This window comes from Taudactylus pleione, unplaced genomic scaffold, assembly GCF_031769625.1.
Source record: "Taudactylus pleione unplaced genomic scaffold, aTauple2 ptg000510l, whole genome shotgun sequence".
Taxonomy (NCBI): Eukaryota; Metazoa; Chordata; class Amphibia; order Anura; family Myobatrachidae; genus Taudactylus; species Taudactylus pleione.
In genome coordinates this window covers 4,453,408-4,469,760 of record NW_028284912.1, presented here as the reverse complement: position 1 = coordinate 4,469,760, position 16,353 = coordinate 4,453,408, and the positions used below count along the sequence as shown (strand labels likewise).

The 16,353-nt window shown below is 47.8% G+C and overlaps 1 protein-coding gene across 1 annotated transcript in view; it reads right to left on the bottom strand.

The window, feature by feature from the left end:
• DEPTOR (DEP domain containing MTOR interacting protein) overlaps positions 1-16,353 on the bottom strand; it is a 102,957-nt gene that overhangs the window by 40,045 nt on the left and 46,559 nt on the right. The window contains exon 5 of the mRNA XM_088450191.1: positions 7,325-7,503. Coding sequence (XP_088306317.1) covers positions 7,325-7,503 — 179 coding nt within the window. The remainder of the gene's footprint in view (positions 1-7,324; positions 7,504-16,353) is intronic.

The following is a 16,353-nucleotide window of genomic DNA, read 5'->3' as shown; positions in this document are numbered from 1 at the left end:
TTTGAATTTCTCCTAATTTTATGCTCAATTACTGCTCAATTTAGCCTCGATTACTATGAATTGGGTACTACGTAGTGAGTGGGAGGCTAATAGGTCTGTCCCGATTACTTGTCATTTTGGACGTTTGATGTCACATTAGGCGAAATGCGTCGATAATTCCTCATCACTGTGAAAGTGAAGGCAAGGTTTCTACTGGCCCCTAAGGAGTGGGAGAAAAAAGTTTTTCTGCTGCAAGAAAAAAACTTTCTGCGTCTACCGTGCTAAATGGAGAAATGCTCCATTGCTACAGTACGTTCTCTTTCACAACTTATCATTTTATTTTATATTTGTTTAATAGTTAAAATAAAAATAGGGTCACCTTGATTCACCTGTCAAGTTAGTGGGTGAGCCGGAGGACCAATCAGAAGCCACAAGAACGGAGGCTGTGGCTTCTGATTGGTTCTCCTGCTTACACACTGCCCCTCCGCAGATAATTTTTGTCCTTGTTATATAATGCAGCTGTAATAAATGCTAATTAAACTTATTAAATTCCTACCTGACAGGCCAACTCTGTTAGAGCAGCAAATGGCCATCGTTACGCTACAGGATAACATTGGCTACACACCATGTTCAATTCCTGCCAAGTTTTTGCAATTGTTTTTTTTTTTTTGCTCTCCAGAAGACACTGTTCTGGCAGGGAGCCTGAAAGCCTTTTCCTCAGCAGAGCAGAGACCAATATTTAATAAGAAATACAAGATTTAATGTAGAAATAAATTGTGTCTAAACACGGAGACTCTAGATTTACACTTTGCGCTGTTTACCCCCAGGCCCCTCACAATCTCCCTGCACCAGTCTGGAAGGAGCCTGTCGGCAATGCTATGTGTGGTTCTCAAAAATAAGATGCTGGGATTGACTGCAATTTAAACTATCTCCTCACATATCAAACTTTTCTATGCTCATCTGAAATAATCTGTGCCGCTGTTTATATTATATTAGTGTTCATTCTAGCACTGGGCACATGACAGCTGATGCATCATACTGCTGAGATACAGACCAGAGTGTGCTAGAAGCACCAGAGCAGAGAGCGACACCCCAGGCAGATAAGAGGAGCTGCACGGGTTCTGACAGGTGCAGTGTGTTGGAACAAACACTATTTATGCGGAACATGTGCAGTCCCACATTATTTACACATCCACATACCTGTCCCCATCATTTACACATCCACATACCTGTCCCACATCATTTACACCTCTATATACCGGTCCTATATCATTTACACCTCACCATACCTGTCCTACATCATTTACACCTCCACATACCTGTCCCACATCATTTACACCTCCCCATACATGTCCCACATCATTTACACCTCCACATACCTGTCCTACATCATTTACACCTCACCATACCTGTCCTACATCATTTACACCTCCACATACCTGTCCCACATCATTTACACATCACCCTGCCTGTCCCACATTATTTACACATCACCCTGCCTGTCCTACATCATTTACACCTCCACATACCTGTCCCACATCATTTACACCTCACCATACCTGTCCCACATAATTTACACCTCACCATACCTGTCCTATATCATTTACACCTCACCATACCTGTCGTATATCATTTACACCTCACCATACCTGTCCCACATCATTTACACCTCCACATACCTGTCCTATATCATTTACACACCCACACGACTGTCCCACATCATTTACACCTCCACATACTGGTCCCACAGCATTTACACTTCCACATACCTATCCCAAAACATTTACACCTCTATATACCTGTCCCACATCATTTACACCTCTACATAACTGTCCCACATCATTTACACCTCTACATAACTGTCCCACATCATTTACACCTCTGCATACCTGTCCCACATCATTTACACCTCCACATACCTGTCCCACATCATTTACACCTCCCCATACATGTCCCACATCATTTACACCTCCACATACCTGTCCTACATCATTTACACCTCACCATACCTGTCCTACATCATTTACACCTCCACATACCTGTCCCACATCATTTACACATCACCCTGCCTGTCCCACATTATTTACACATCACCCTGCCTGTCCTACATCATTTACACCTCCACATACCTGTCCCACATCATTTACACCTCACCATACCTCTCCCACATCATTTACACCTCACCATACCTGTCCTATATCATTTACACCTCCACATACCTGTCCCACATCATTTACACCTCCACATACCTGTCCTATATCATTTACACACCCACACGACTGTCCCACATTATTTACACCTCCACACGCCTGTCCCACATCATTTACACCTCCACATACTGGTCCCACAGCATTTACACTTCCACATACCTATCCCAAAACATTTACACCTCTATATACCTGTCCCACATCATTTACACCTCTACATAACTGTCCCACATCATTTACACCTCTGCATACCTGTCCCACATCATTTACACCTCCACATACCTGTCCCACATCATTTACACCTCCACATACCTGTCCTATACCATTTACACCCCCACACGCCTGTCCCACATTATTTACACCTCCACACGCCTGTCCCACATCATTTACACCTCCACATACTGGTCCCACAGCATTTACAGCTCCACATACCTATCCCAAAACATTTACACCTCTATATACCTGTCCCACATCATTTACACCTCTACATAACTGTCCCACATCATTTACACCTCTGCATACCTGTCCCACATCATTTACACCTCTGCATACCTGTCCCACATCATTTACACCTCCACGTACCTGTCCCACATCATATACACCTCCACATACCTGTCCTATATCATTTACACCTCTACATAACTGTCCCACATCATTTACACCTCCCCATACCTGTCCCACATCATTTATACCTCACCATACCAGCCCCACATCATTTACACCTCACCATACCTGTCCTATATCATTTACAACTTCCCATACCTGTCCCACATCATTTACACCTCCCCATACCTGTCCCACATCATTTACACCTCACCATACCTGTCCTATATAATTTACACATCTACATAACTGTCCCACATCAGTTACACCTCTGCATACCTGTCCCACTGTATATACACCTCACCGTACCTGTCCCACTGTATATACACCTCACCGTACCTGTCCCATCATTTAACCCATTATTGAGCTTTTTAGAGAAATTCACCTGAAAATGTTTTATTGGCCAAAGTATCCTATTTCTACCCCTCCAATTGTGTGATTATTCATTGGGAGGGGTGTTCCAGATGTTCTACACTGTCCCCCAACATTTTTTACCTTAAGATAAAGATTTTCCCCACCTTTTCACCTGCTCAGGGCACTACGCATAAAAATCTAGAAATAGCGATGCGAGTTTGGAATTGAATTGCAAATGCTATTCGTGTTGCAAATTTACTGTCAGAACAGCTCACAGGACCCTACTCGCTCCTAATTGAACTGACTCCATTGTGTCTCTTTTCAAATCTCTTTGGAGGGCGCAACAGGGTGCAGCCAGCTAAACAGACACAGGCTCACAGCTCTCAGCATTTCATGAGTAGACAGAGAGGGGAGGAGGAGCAGTGGGGAATTTACTGTGCAGACAAATCTCAGAGGGGCATTCCAAAGCTACTCTGCTCTCAGCATCATCACCTCACCACGAGACTAATGTTGCCATGGCAGTCACCAGTACTGTGCAGAATGAGAAATCATTAATAGCTTACATAACAAACCAAGGGAAAGTGGTCAATATCACAATTCCTCTTATAGGGCGAGATGTATTATTGTTTTAACGCAGCCTTAAACAGCGCTTATCGCAATGATGGAGTGTATCGCGTATATGTATTGATGAAGTTTTCGCAAAAAAAAACCCTTGTTGTCATCGCAAGCATGAAATCCCGCTGGAATATCGCGGCGTTTCGTTCTGCCATTGTCAGACGTGGAGGCTTCCGGGAGGTTATATGTATCATCGGAGATAGCGCTTATTAAACAACGCCTCATTTTGGTCGCAATATTTTCTGCATAATATTAATTTTGAGGTGTCATTTGTACTAATTTAATGCCCCTGCTCCTAGCATACTACATAGCACTGCACCCACTAAAGTCTATCAGCTCCCAGCACACACTACACTACACCCGCTCCCAGCACACACTACACCCGCTCCCAGCACACACTACACTACACCAGTTCCCAGCACACACTACACCCGCTCCCAGCACACACTACACCGCACCCGCTCCCAGCACACACTACACTACAATGTACCCGCTCCCAGCACACACTACACTCACTCCCAGCACACACTACACTGTACCCGCTCCCAGCACACACTACACTACACTACACCCGTTCCCAGCACACACTACACTACTGTCCCCACTCCCAGCACACACTGCACTACACTGTACCCACTCCCAGCACACACTACACTCGCTCCCAGCACACACTACACTGTACCCGCTCCCAGCACACACTACACTACACCCGTTCCCAGCACACACTACACTGTACCCACTCCCAGCACACACTACACTACACCCGCTCCCAGCACACACTACACTGCACCCGCTCCCAGCACAAACTACACTACAATGTACCCGCTCCCAGCACACACTACACTGCACCCGTTCCCAGCACACACTACACTGCACCCGCTCCCAGCACACACTACACTGCACCCGCTCCCAGCACACACTACACCCGCTCCCAGCACACACTACACCCGCTCCCAGCACGCACACACTACACCCGCTCCCAGCACACACTACACCCGCTCCCAGCACACACTACACCCGCTCCCAGCACACACTACACTGCACCCGCTCCCAGCACACACTACACTGCACCCGCTCCCAGCACACACTACACTGCACCCGCTCCCAGCACACACTACACTGCACCCGCTCCCAGCACACACTACACTGCACCCGCTCCCAGCACACACTACACTACAATGTACCCACTCCCAGCACACACTACACTCGCTCCCAGCACACACTACACTGTACCCGCTCCCAGCACACACTACACTACACCCGTTCCCAGCACACACTACACTGTACCCACTCCCAGCACACACTACACTACACCCGTTCCCAGCACACACTACACTGCTCCCGTTCCCAGCACACACTACACTGTACCCACTCCCAGCACACACTACACTACAACCGCTCCCAGCACACACTACACTACACTCCCTCCCAGCACAACTACACTGTACCCGCTCCCAGCACACACTACACTACACCCGTTCCCAGCACACACTACACTGCACCCGTTCCCAGCACACACTACACTGTACCCACTCCCAGCACACACTACACTACATCCGCTCCCAGCACACACTACACTACACTGTACCCACTCCCAGCACACACTACACTGTACCCACTCCCAGCACACACTACACTCGCTCCCAGCACACACTACACCAGTTCCCAGCACACACTACACTGCACCCGCTCCCAGCACAAACTACACTACAATGTACCCGCTCCCAGCACACACTACACTACACCCGTTCCCAGCACACACTACACTGCACCCGCTCCCAGCACACACTACACTGCACCCGCTCCCAGCACACACTACACTGCACCCGCTCCCAGCACACACTACACTGTACCCACTCCCAGCACACACTACACTACACTCACTCCCAGCACAACTACACTGTACCCGCTCCCAGCATACACTACACCCGTTCCCAGCACACACTACACTACACTGTACCCGCTCCCAGCACACACTACACTACATCCGCTCCCAGCACACACTACACTACACTGTACTGTACCCACTCCCAGCACACACTACACTGTACCCACTCCCAGCACACACTACACTACACCCGCTCCCAGCACACACTACACCCGCTCCCAGCACACACTACACTACACCCGTTCCCAGCACACACTACACTACACCCGCTCCCAGCACAAACTACACTACAATGTACCCGCTCCCAGCACACACTACACTGTACCCGCTCCCAGCACACACTACACTACACCCGTTCCCAGCACACACTACACTACACCCGCTCCCAGCACACACTACACTGCACCCGCTCCCAGCACACACTACACTGCACCCGCTCCCAGCACACACTACACTGCACCCGCTCCCAGCACACACTACACTGCACCCGCTCCCAGCACACACTACACTGCACCCGCTCCCAGCACACACTACACTGCACCCGCTCCCAGCACACACTACACTGTACCCGCTCCCAGCACACACTACACTGTACCCGCTCCCAGCACACGCTACACTGTACCCGCTCCCAGCACACGCTACACTACACTCGCTCCCAGCACACACTACACTACACTCGCTCCCAGCACACACTACACTACACTCACTCCCAGCACACACTACACTACACCCGTTCCCAGCACACACTACACTGTACCCGCTCCCAGCACAACTACACTGTACCCGCTCCCAGCATACACTACACTGAACCCGCTCCCAGCACACACTACACTCCCAGCACACACTACACTCACTCCCAGCACACACTACACTCACTCCCAGCACACACTACACTCACTCCCAGCACACACTACACTCACTCCCAGCACACACTACACTCACTCCCAGCACACACTACACCACACCCGTTCCCAGCACACACTACAATACACTCACTCCCAGCACAACTACACTGTACCCGCTCCCAGCACACACTACACCCGTTCCCAGCACACACTACACTACACTGTACCCACTCCCAGCACACACTACACCCGTTCCCAGCACACACTACACTGTACCCGCTCCCAGCACACACTACACTGCACCCAGCACATACACTACACTCACTCCCAGCACACACTACACTGCACCCAGCACATACTACACTATACTCGCTCCCAGCACACACTACACTACACTGCACCCAGCACACACTACACTACACCTGCTCCCAGTACATACTACACTACTGTGCATGCCGACGTGAAAAGACAACTGTGCGTATGCAGGTGGGACATCGCGTTGACATCCTGTCACCGCAACGGTAAATCTTTGTTAAAATAATAATACATTACGGCGAAGTTCTAGACATGGATTAACCTTTTCGCGACGAACTATACGTGGAAAAAAAATAAACTTTTTTAGCGATCAAAAATACATCTCGCCCAAAACCTGAAACAGTAGTTAATATAAAAAGCAAAAAATATGTCCCAACATCATTCCTTATGGATTGTTCAGTCCTCAGTGCAAAATCACATCATTAAGCTGCCACTGTTATGTGCTCCTACAGCGCAAACATCACGGGGCCCCCCTAACGGAGAGCTCTGCGCTAGTCACGACGAAAGATTCCACTTACCGTGCTGTATTACTGCGTGTTCCAGAAGCCGCCGGCTCAGTACTTCGGCATCACCTCTGGTTTTGGCCTCTTGTACATGAATCAGCATATTCACAAACTCAGAGCCTGTAAAGGAGCGCTCGTACTTCACCCCGTCCTCTTCTCTGGCTTGTAGTAAAGAGCTGTCTGCGTTCATTATTCTGCAATGGAAGACGTTCTTATCAGTGTCCTGTGTCCTAAACAGACCTACGTCCAGCTCTACAAAAGGAACCTGCACCTTAATGCACGTACAGGAGAAGTTGCTGCTGTGAATAAAGTATAATAATGTACATTTTGGAACATCACTATAACCTTAAATGTTTTCAGTCTGAATATAAAATCACTCACTTAAATATGACTTGTTTCAAAGCCCAAACACAGGACTACTACAATAAACCCTAATTAAAAAGCATCTGGACACATCCAGTCAGTTCGGAATGCAGCGGATTCCGAATTAAGTGGCTCCAATGATGTAATCCATGCTTTGCAAAAAGTAACAGTAGTTATTGTATGTAAGGAAACGTATAAAGTTAAATTGTGTGGTCCCTTAAAGCAGAGTCCCCAGACATATCATTAATTCTATAGCACAGTGGTTCTCAAACTTGGTCCTCAGTATCCCAACGGGTTCACAGGTCCCCCAGTAGGTGTGCAGGTGCACTTATTACCAACAGGTGGCACTAATTATTTCACTTGTGATTCTGTGAGGAAACCTGGAAAACATGCACTGTTTGGGGTCCATTGTGTTTGCTAAGCGTGTTAGAAGACTAATGGATGATAAGAAAACCCTTGAAAACCCTTGTGCAATTATGTTAGCACAGCTGAAAACGGGTTTGCTCGTTAGAGAAGCTATAAAACTGGCGTTCCTTTGAGCTATTTGAGTATCTGGAGCATCACATTTGTGGGTTCGATTATACTCTCCAAATGGCCAGAAAAAGAGAACTTTCATGTGAAACTCAACAGTCTACTCTTTTTCTTAGAAATGTGAGAACTTGGCAAGAAACTGAACATTTCCAACAACGGTGTGTACTACTACCTTCAGAGAACAGCACAAACAGGCTCTAACCAGAGTAGAAAGAGAAGTGGGAGGCCCCGGTGCACAACTGTGCAAGAAGACAAGTACATTAGAGTCCCTAGTTTGAGAAATAGATGCCTCACAAGTCCTCAACTGGCAGCTTCATTAAATGGTACCCGCAAAACGCCAGTGTCAACGTCTACAGTGAAGAGACAACTCTGGGATGGTGGACTTCAAGGCATATTGGCAAAGAAAAAGTCATATCTGAGATTGGCCAATTAAAGGAAAAGATTACTATGGGCAAAAGAACACAGACATTGGACAGAGGAAAATTGGAAAAAAGTGTTATGGACAGACGAATCGAAGTTTGAGTTTTTCGGATCACACAGAACAACATTTGTGAGATGCAGAACAAGTGAAAAGATGCTGGAAGAGTGCCTGACGCCATCTGTCAAGCATGGTGGAGGTAATGTGATGGTCTGGGGCTGCTTTGGTGCTGGTAAAGTGGGAGATTTGTACAGGGATTTTAAATAAGGAAGGCTATCACTCCAGTTTGCAATGCCATGCCATACCCTGTGGACAGCGCTTGATTGGAGCCAATTTCCTCCTCCAACAGGACAATGACCCAAAGCACAGCTCCAAATTATGTAAGAACTATTTAGGGAAGAAGCAGGCAGCTGGTATTCTGTCTGTAATGGAGTGGCCAGCGCAGTCACCAGATCTCAACCCCATTGAGCTGTTGTGGGAGCAGCTTGACCGTATGGTACGCAAGAAGTGCCCATCAAGCCAATCCAACTTGTGGAAGGTGCTTCAGGAAGCGTGGGGTGAAATTTCTTCAGATTACCTCAACAAATTAACAGCTAGAATGCCAAAGGTCTGCAATGCTGTAATTGCTTCAAAAGGAGCATTATTTGACGAAAGCAAACTTTGAAGGACAATGTAATCATAGACCGTTACGGTTTGATCTGAAATTTAACAAGACCTATTGAATTTCTGCCACTCAAACTTCAAAAAGCAATGAAATTACGATAATTAAGGCTGATGCCTTAATGGACGTGTTCCTTGCGTAATACAGATATGGTATGCCATGACACCATGTGGCTAACTGCACATACAGCACTCTCACAGGGCTCTATTTATTAACATTATTTTTACTAAAATAAAGTAAAAAATGGTGTTTTCACAACCTTTTCATATTATTTTAGTATCACCTATAGTTACTACAGGGTAACTGGAGTAGAATTCGTAAAATTCTACTCCAAGCCCTAATCATCATTTATTTTTAGTAAGCAGATTGCATTTCCCATAATTGTAATGGGAAATGCGATCTGTCTGGCAGTTACTAAAATTAAAATTGTGAAAAAATACCGGGGAAAGCCCTGTGATAATAACGGCACCTGGATGTGGCGTTATCCAGGGTCTCCCCCCGGTTTCCGGACTCCTGCTCTGCTCTAACGGCCAGAGTAGAGCCCGGAGACGGCCCCAGTGATCAGCTGTAAAAAACTTACCCAACTCCAGAGACCGGTGTTCGGGGCTCCGGGTGAGGTCATCACCTGACCGAGTCCCAGTGCAGTGTGGGATGTCAGCTGACCGAAGCCACGGAGGACATCACTGGACCACCGATGACTGCAGGTAAGTGTAATTAAGGGGGGGGTCGCGGGGAGGCTTAGCACGAGGGGGCGGGGCTTAGCAATGGTCGGCGCATGCGTCGGCACTTGTCACAGTATTTTTGGCGAAAATACCGTGACTAGTGTGCGGAGGGGATTCGCAGGGACAGAGCTTTATCGCAAGCTCTGTCCCTGCAAGGGATTTGTAGTAAATCCCTGTGATATTCCTGAATTCACGATGCGAATTCAGTCGGGAATATCACACTACAATCTGCATTACAAATGCGGATTGTAGTAAATATAGAGCCCACGGAATGAGATTGCCGTCACTCACAAAATGGTGGAGCTGCTATTTCACAGAATTGTGTGCTCATTGGAATACACACATGCAGTCTATGCAACTGAGGTCAGAGCAGTTATGTGGCTCTCACATCTCACTCAGTGCCGACAATCTTCCTATTCAGTCCCCACAATAATCCCACTGGGTTCCAACATCCTTCTCACTCAATACATCCATCTCATTTATTATACACATTCAGCTCCCTAATTGCTAAAACTATCGTACTGTGTGTATGCATGTACACTAACTTCACCTCCATGCTGCTATAACTTCCCCAATCCCTACAGCTGTGTGTTCTACCAACTGTGCTAGTCTGCATGCCCTCATCCACACCAATATGTCTTCCCCATGTGCACCGTCCTGTCTTCCTGCTCCCGTGCCACTGTTTCCTTCCATCTGCACCACTGAATTGCCCCCAGCTACGTCACTCTGTCTTCCCCTCATCTCTGCCACACTTTCTTCCTCCTGCACCACTCTGTCCCCCCCAACTGTGCCACTCTGTGTTTCCCCTCCCACCTGCACCACTGTCTTCCCCAGTCCCTACTGTTGTGTGTTCTCCCACTGTGCTAGTCTGTATTCCTCATCCACACCAATCTGTCTTTACCCATCTGCGCTGCTGCCTTCCCGCATCCAAGCCACTCTGTACCCCCCATTCATGTCGCTCTGTTCCCCCAAACCGTGCCACTCTGTTTCACCCCCCAAGTGTACCACTGTTTTCCACCAATCCGCATCACTTTGTCGCGCCCCATGTGTACTGCTTTAATCTTCCCCTCTCCACGCCTTTGACTGTCCCCTCTTCACCGCTCTGTCTTCTCCTCCCAACCACCATACTCTTATCCCATCTGCGCAGCTCTATGTTCTGCTCAGACCTCAGTTGCATAGACTGCATGTGTGTATTCCAATGAGCACACAATTCTGTGAATTAGCAGCTCCACCATTTTGTGAGTGACAGCAATCTCACTCTGCGAGAGTGTTAAATCTGCAGTTAACCACAGGGTGTGATGACATACCATATCTATATTATGCAAGGAACACGTCCAATAAGGCGTCAGCCTTAATTATCGTAATTGCATTGCTTTTTGAAGTTTGAGTGGCAGAAATTCAGTAGGTTTTGTGAAATTTCAGATCATGTCTAAGAAGCCTTAATGGGACATGTGAAACCATAAGGTTTTTTGTCTGTGGAATATTCACATATATGTATACACACATTTTGGAAACTCAGATATTCGCGCCTCCGATAGCAAAGTGGTAGCCATCGTTGTTTCTTTACTGTCGGATTAGACACTGAGCATGCGCCAAATGCAATAGGAAGTAGAGGAGAAGCATGGAAGCCGCGAGAGAGGGATCAGCTTATCCCACTCCGCTGATAAATCCACCATGGGGACTAAGCTGCTAATGCCAACTGAATATGGCAATAGCTAACAGGGACAAGCTCCTAAACAGAAGTTATTTGGCCCTTGGTAAATGCGGAATCTTAGTGAACACTTAGTGAGCTTGCTGTGAACACCTATGTACATGTGTTGTGTTTGTCTTTATGGGTAGTACATAGGAAGTTGATGGCCGGTCTGTGCTGGATCACTGTGGTTTTTACTGGTGTTACTCGTCTACAAATGTAAATCTCACCACAAAGCCTTTCTGTCTGCTATCACCTCTGCACCTTCTATCAGTGTTACGCTTGCTGTACGGCTTGTGGTCATTTATAGTCACCGGACTCCACAGCCCCATTATTTGAATTAAAACAATGCTATGATTAAGTTTTACTCAAAATACACTGTATAAACGGTGAAGATTGAGAAAGAAATTATAAATGAATTGAAAATGCGTAGGTGCGTTTCAGGTCTCCATCCCCTTTACACGGCCTAACATAGTCCTACAAAACCAGGGATGATGTTACATATCCATAAACTGCACCCCAGAGAGAATATTTTAAACATTTAGGAGCCGATGCAGAATTGCGCACTAGTAGCGAAGCGTAAAATTGTACGATTCTCTATCACATCTCTGCTTTTAGCTGAATGGGCGCACTTGAGGGGCAACAGGGAGTTTGCACATACGATAAGTTCAGTGGGGGTGTGACGAGGGTGTGTACATGGAATTGTGGGAGATGCTCAGTTGTGCGCACTTAGAGATCTCTAGCACCACGGATAGTGCTGGTGAAAAGAGACGCTAATCATGATGGTGGCGAATTTCCTTATTTAGTTCCGTGAACACAATGGAGTACAAATGCCGCCGATTCACGTACAACCAGAGCTGTAATAGGGCACTATTGAGCCCTGTGCCAGTCCTGTGCCCTGAGAGTGCAACATATGACATCATAACTTTGCACAGAAAAGGGCATTACCAGCAGCTCCGGTAAGTGCGGACCTGACCGGTCGTCCTCAAGACACCCGATCGGCTGCATATACTGTGCAGGGTGCCCGTCTGGAGTGACCACTGGGTGCTGCAGCAGCAATCGTGGTTACAGGGTGCCATTCCAGGTACCCTGCTAGCCAGGAGCAAGGGCCACGGGGAAGGCGACGGGACTGCGCACAGAGCCTCTGCGCGATGGCACCAGTCGCCCATAGCTAGTTACCGCCCTGGCCTAACAAAACAAAATCTCACATGCATCACCCATGCACCCACCAGCCCAAGAACAATCTGCTCAATTCGGAACGGACATATATGCCGTACGGAGCCCAACGCCGTCCTAAGGAATAAGCGCACCATCCACAGGTGTAGCGCTGCGACATCACCTATTTTGCAGAGCTGCTGGTGCCTAAATGATTCCATATCAAAGACCATGTTAACACTTTAGTATTTGCTGGTTACTACAGATGCCGTGTATTCCTTACAGCAAATGTTGTTTTTTAAAGTTTTACCAGAACTGACCGTCATTACAAGGTTTCAATATTTAATGATAAGTGCATACATTATTTTATTTTTACTTATTTCTGATAGTTGCTCCTGTGCCAAAATACAATGTGTGTCATATAGATTTTATTCTTGTGCCTACTCCCTAAATGCCCTGTTTTTGTTTTTTGTTTGTCCTGATTTTCTGCAGGAAAAATAAGTGTTACCTAAAGACCTGTGGGGATTGCTGCAAAAGCACAGAGTTTACATTTATAATAAAACACCCCAAATAGTTTAGAAAATACAACTTAGCCCCAACACCAAGTTCACTTTTTAACTTGCCAGCGACATACAGATGTGTCCACATAATCTATTGTCAATGTGCCGCAATTTGCATTACACGTTAACGTGTGAACGCCGTACAACTCGGCAGCGCTGACCGGCATTTCGTGCAACTTTTGATCACAAACGAATAGGACGCACAAGACGTGCAAATGTGGTTATAGCTGCCTGCGTTACAGCGTGCAGATACAGCCGCACACAGAATACAGGCATGCCACGTTACAGTGTGCAGATACAGCAGCAGTCGCACACAGAATACAGGCATGCCACGTTACAGTGTGCAGATACAGCAGCAGTCGCATACAGAATACAGGCATGCCACGTTACAGTGTGCAGATACAGCAGCAGTCGCACACAGAATACAGGCATGCCACGTTACAGCGTGCAGATACAGCAGCAGTCACACACAGAATACAGACATGCCACGTTACAGTGTACAGATACAGCAGCCGTCGCACACAGAATACAGGCATGCCACGTTACAGTGTGCAGATACAGCCGAAGTCGCACACAGAATACAGGCATGCCACGTTACAGTGTGCAGATACAGCCGCCGTCTCACACAGAATACAGGCATGCCACGTTACAGTGTGCAGATACAGTCGCCATCTCACACAGAATACAGGCATGCCACGTTACAGTGTGCAGATACAGCCGCCGTCGCACACAGAATACAGGCATGCCACGTTACAGTGTGCAGATACAGCCACAGTCGCACACAGAATACAGGCATGCCACGTTAGTGTGCAGATACAGCCACAGTCGCACACAGAATACAGGCATGCCACGTTACAGCGTGCAGATACAGCAGCAGTCACACACAGAATACAGGCATGCCACGTTACAGCGTGCAGATACAGCAGCAGTCGCACACAGAATACAGGCATGCCACGTTACAGCGTGCAGATACAGCAGCAGTCACACACAGAATACAGGCATGCCACGTTACAGTGTACAGATACAGCAGCCGTCGTACACAGAATACAGGCATGCCACGTTACAGTGTGCAGATACAGCCACAGTCGCACACAGAATACAGGCATGCCACGTTACAGTGTGCAGATACAGCCACAGTCGCACACAGAATACAGGCATGCCACGTTACAGTGTGCAGATACAGCCACAGTCGCACACAGAATACAGGCATGCCACGTTAGTGTGCAGATACAGCCACAGTCGCACACAGAATACAGGCATGCCACGTTACAGTGTGCAGATACAGCCGAAGTCGCACACAGAATACAGGCATGCCACGTTACAGTGTGCAGATACAGCCGCCGTCTCACACAGAATACAGGCATGCCACGTTACAGTGTGCAGATACAGTCGCCATCTCACACAGAATACAGGCATGCCACGTTACAGTGTGCAGATACAGCCGCCGTCGCACACAGAATACAGGCATGCCACGTTACAGTGTGCAGATACAGCCACAGTCGCACACAGAATACAGGCATGCCACGTTACAGCGTGCAGATACAGCCGCCATCGCACACAGAATACAGGCATGCCACGTTACAGTGTGCAGATACAGCCGACGTCGCACACAGAATACAGGCATGCCACGTTACAGTGTACAGATACAGCCGCCGTCGCACACAGAATACAGGCATGCCACGTTACAGTGTGCAGATACAGCCACAGTCGCACACAGAATACAGGCATGCCACGTTACAGTGTGCAGATACAGCCGCCATCGCACACAGAATACAGGCATGCCACATTTCTGGAAACTTTTTATAACATATAAGTAAAAAAACTCCATATAAAACTTATCCAGCCTCCAAATTTATCACTGATTATTCATTTCTGCAGCAGCTCACAAGACACAAAGTGCCCTCTGGATTTACTGTATCGGTATACGCAGTGCTACAGAAATTGTTCATATAACTTATAAATCAATAACGTAACTTTTTACTGTGTTTGTTTTCGCCATGATCCTAAGAATGTTCATGAGCGAAGTGCACTTGCTAGGACACTGTTCTGCTCCTTCCTTGACCTTCACTACGGATAGAAGAGTTTTGTCCTAGTTGCTTTCACTCTTGGACAAACTCCATCAGCGCCGTCAGCCGAGAGAGTGGCTCTGTGAATACTCCTGCATTATAGGTGTCAAACGCACGACGGCTAAGCCGGATTACAACAAGCAGGCGGCAACCCTCGGGTTGAGTTGTGCGAGCAGCAAGAAGTAGCACGTGGGCAGTGGAATTGTGTAAGTGTTAATTGCCATTTGGAATAAAAGGGAATCTGATACCTGTGCAGCTGGCATGAGAGACAGCACATTCACACGGTACCCAGCTGGTCACACCTAATCTACTCACTGGCACAAACAGCAGCGAGATGGTACGGAACTGTGTGGTGTCCGCTAATCGGAAGCCAGAGCCATGGCATTAAGGCACATCTCTGTCTAAGACCAAAAAAATGATGATGCGACTGGTACCCCGGCATAGAAGTAAGCTGCGGGTTCTACGCCTTCTGTACACGGAATGGGATTGAAATACCGGCGGCTCGACAGCCGCCGGTTCAAATCCCGACAGTGAGAGATCCCGACGGGCGTTGGTAAGTACCCTAACCCTCCCCCCCCCCAACCCTAACCTCCCTTCCTAGTGCCTAACGCTAACCTCCCCCCAAGGGTGCCTAAACCTAACTCCCCCTACCCGCACCCTAAACCTAACCCTCCCGGGGGGGCTGCTTAATCCTAACATCCCCCCTAGTGCCTAAACCTAACCCCCCCCATCCCCGGGCTAAGTGTTATACTCACCCGTCAGCAGACGATCGGGATGGCGGGGGTCGGTTCTCCGGAGTCGGCATTTCGACGCCTATCTTAAGTCCCTTGTCGGGCAGGTCCAGTCGGTATTTAGACCAGCGTCAGCATTGCGTCCGC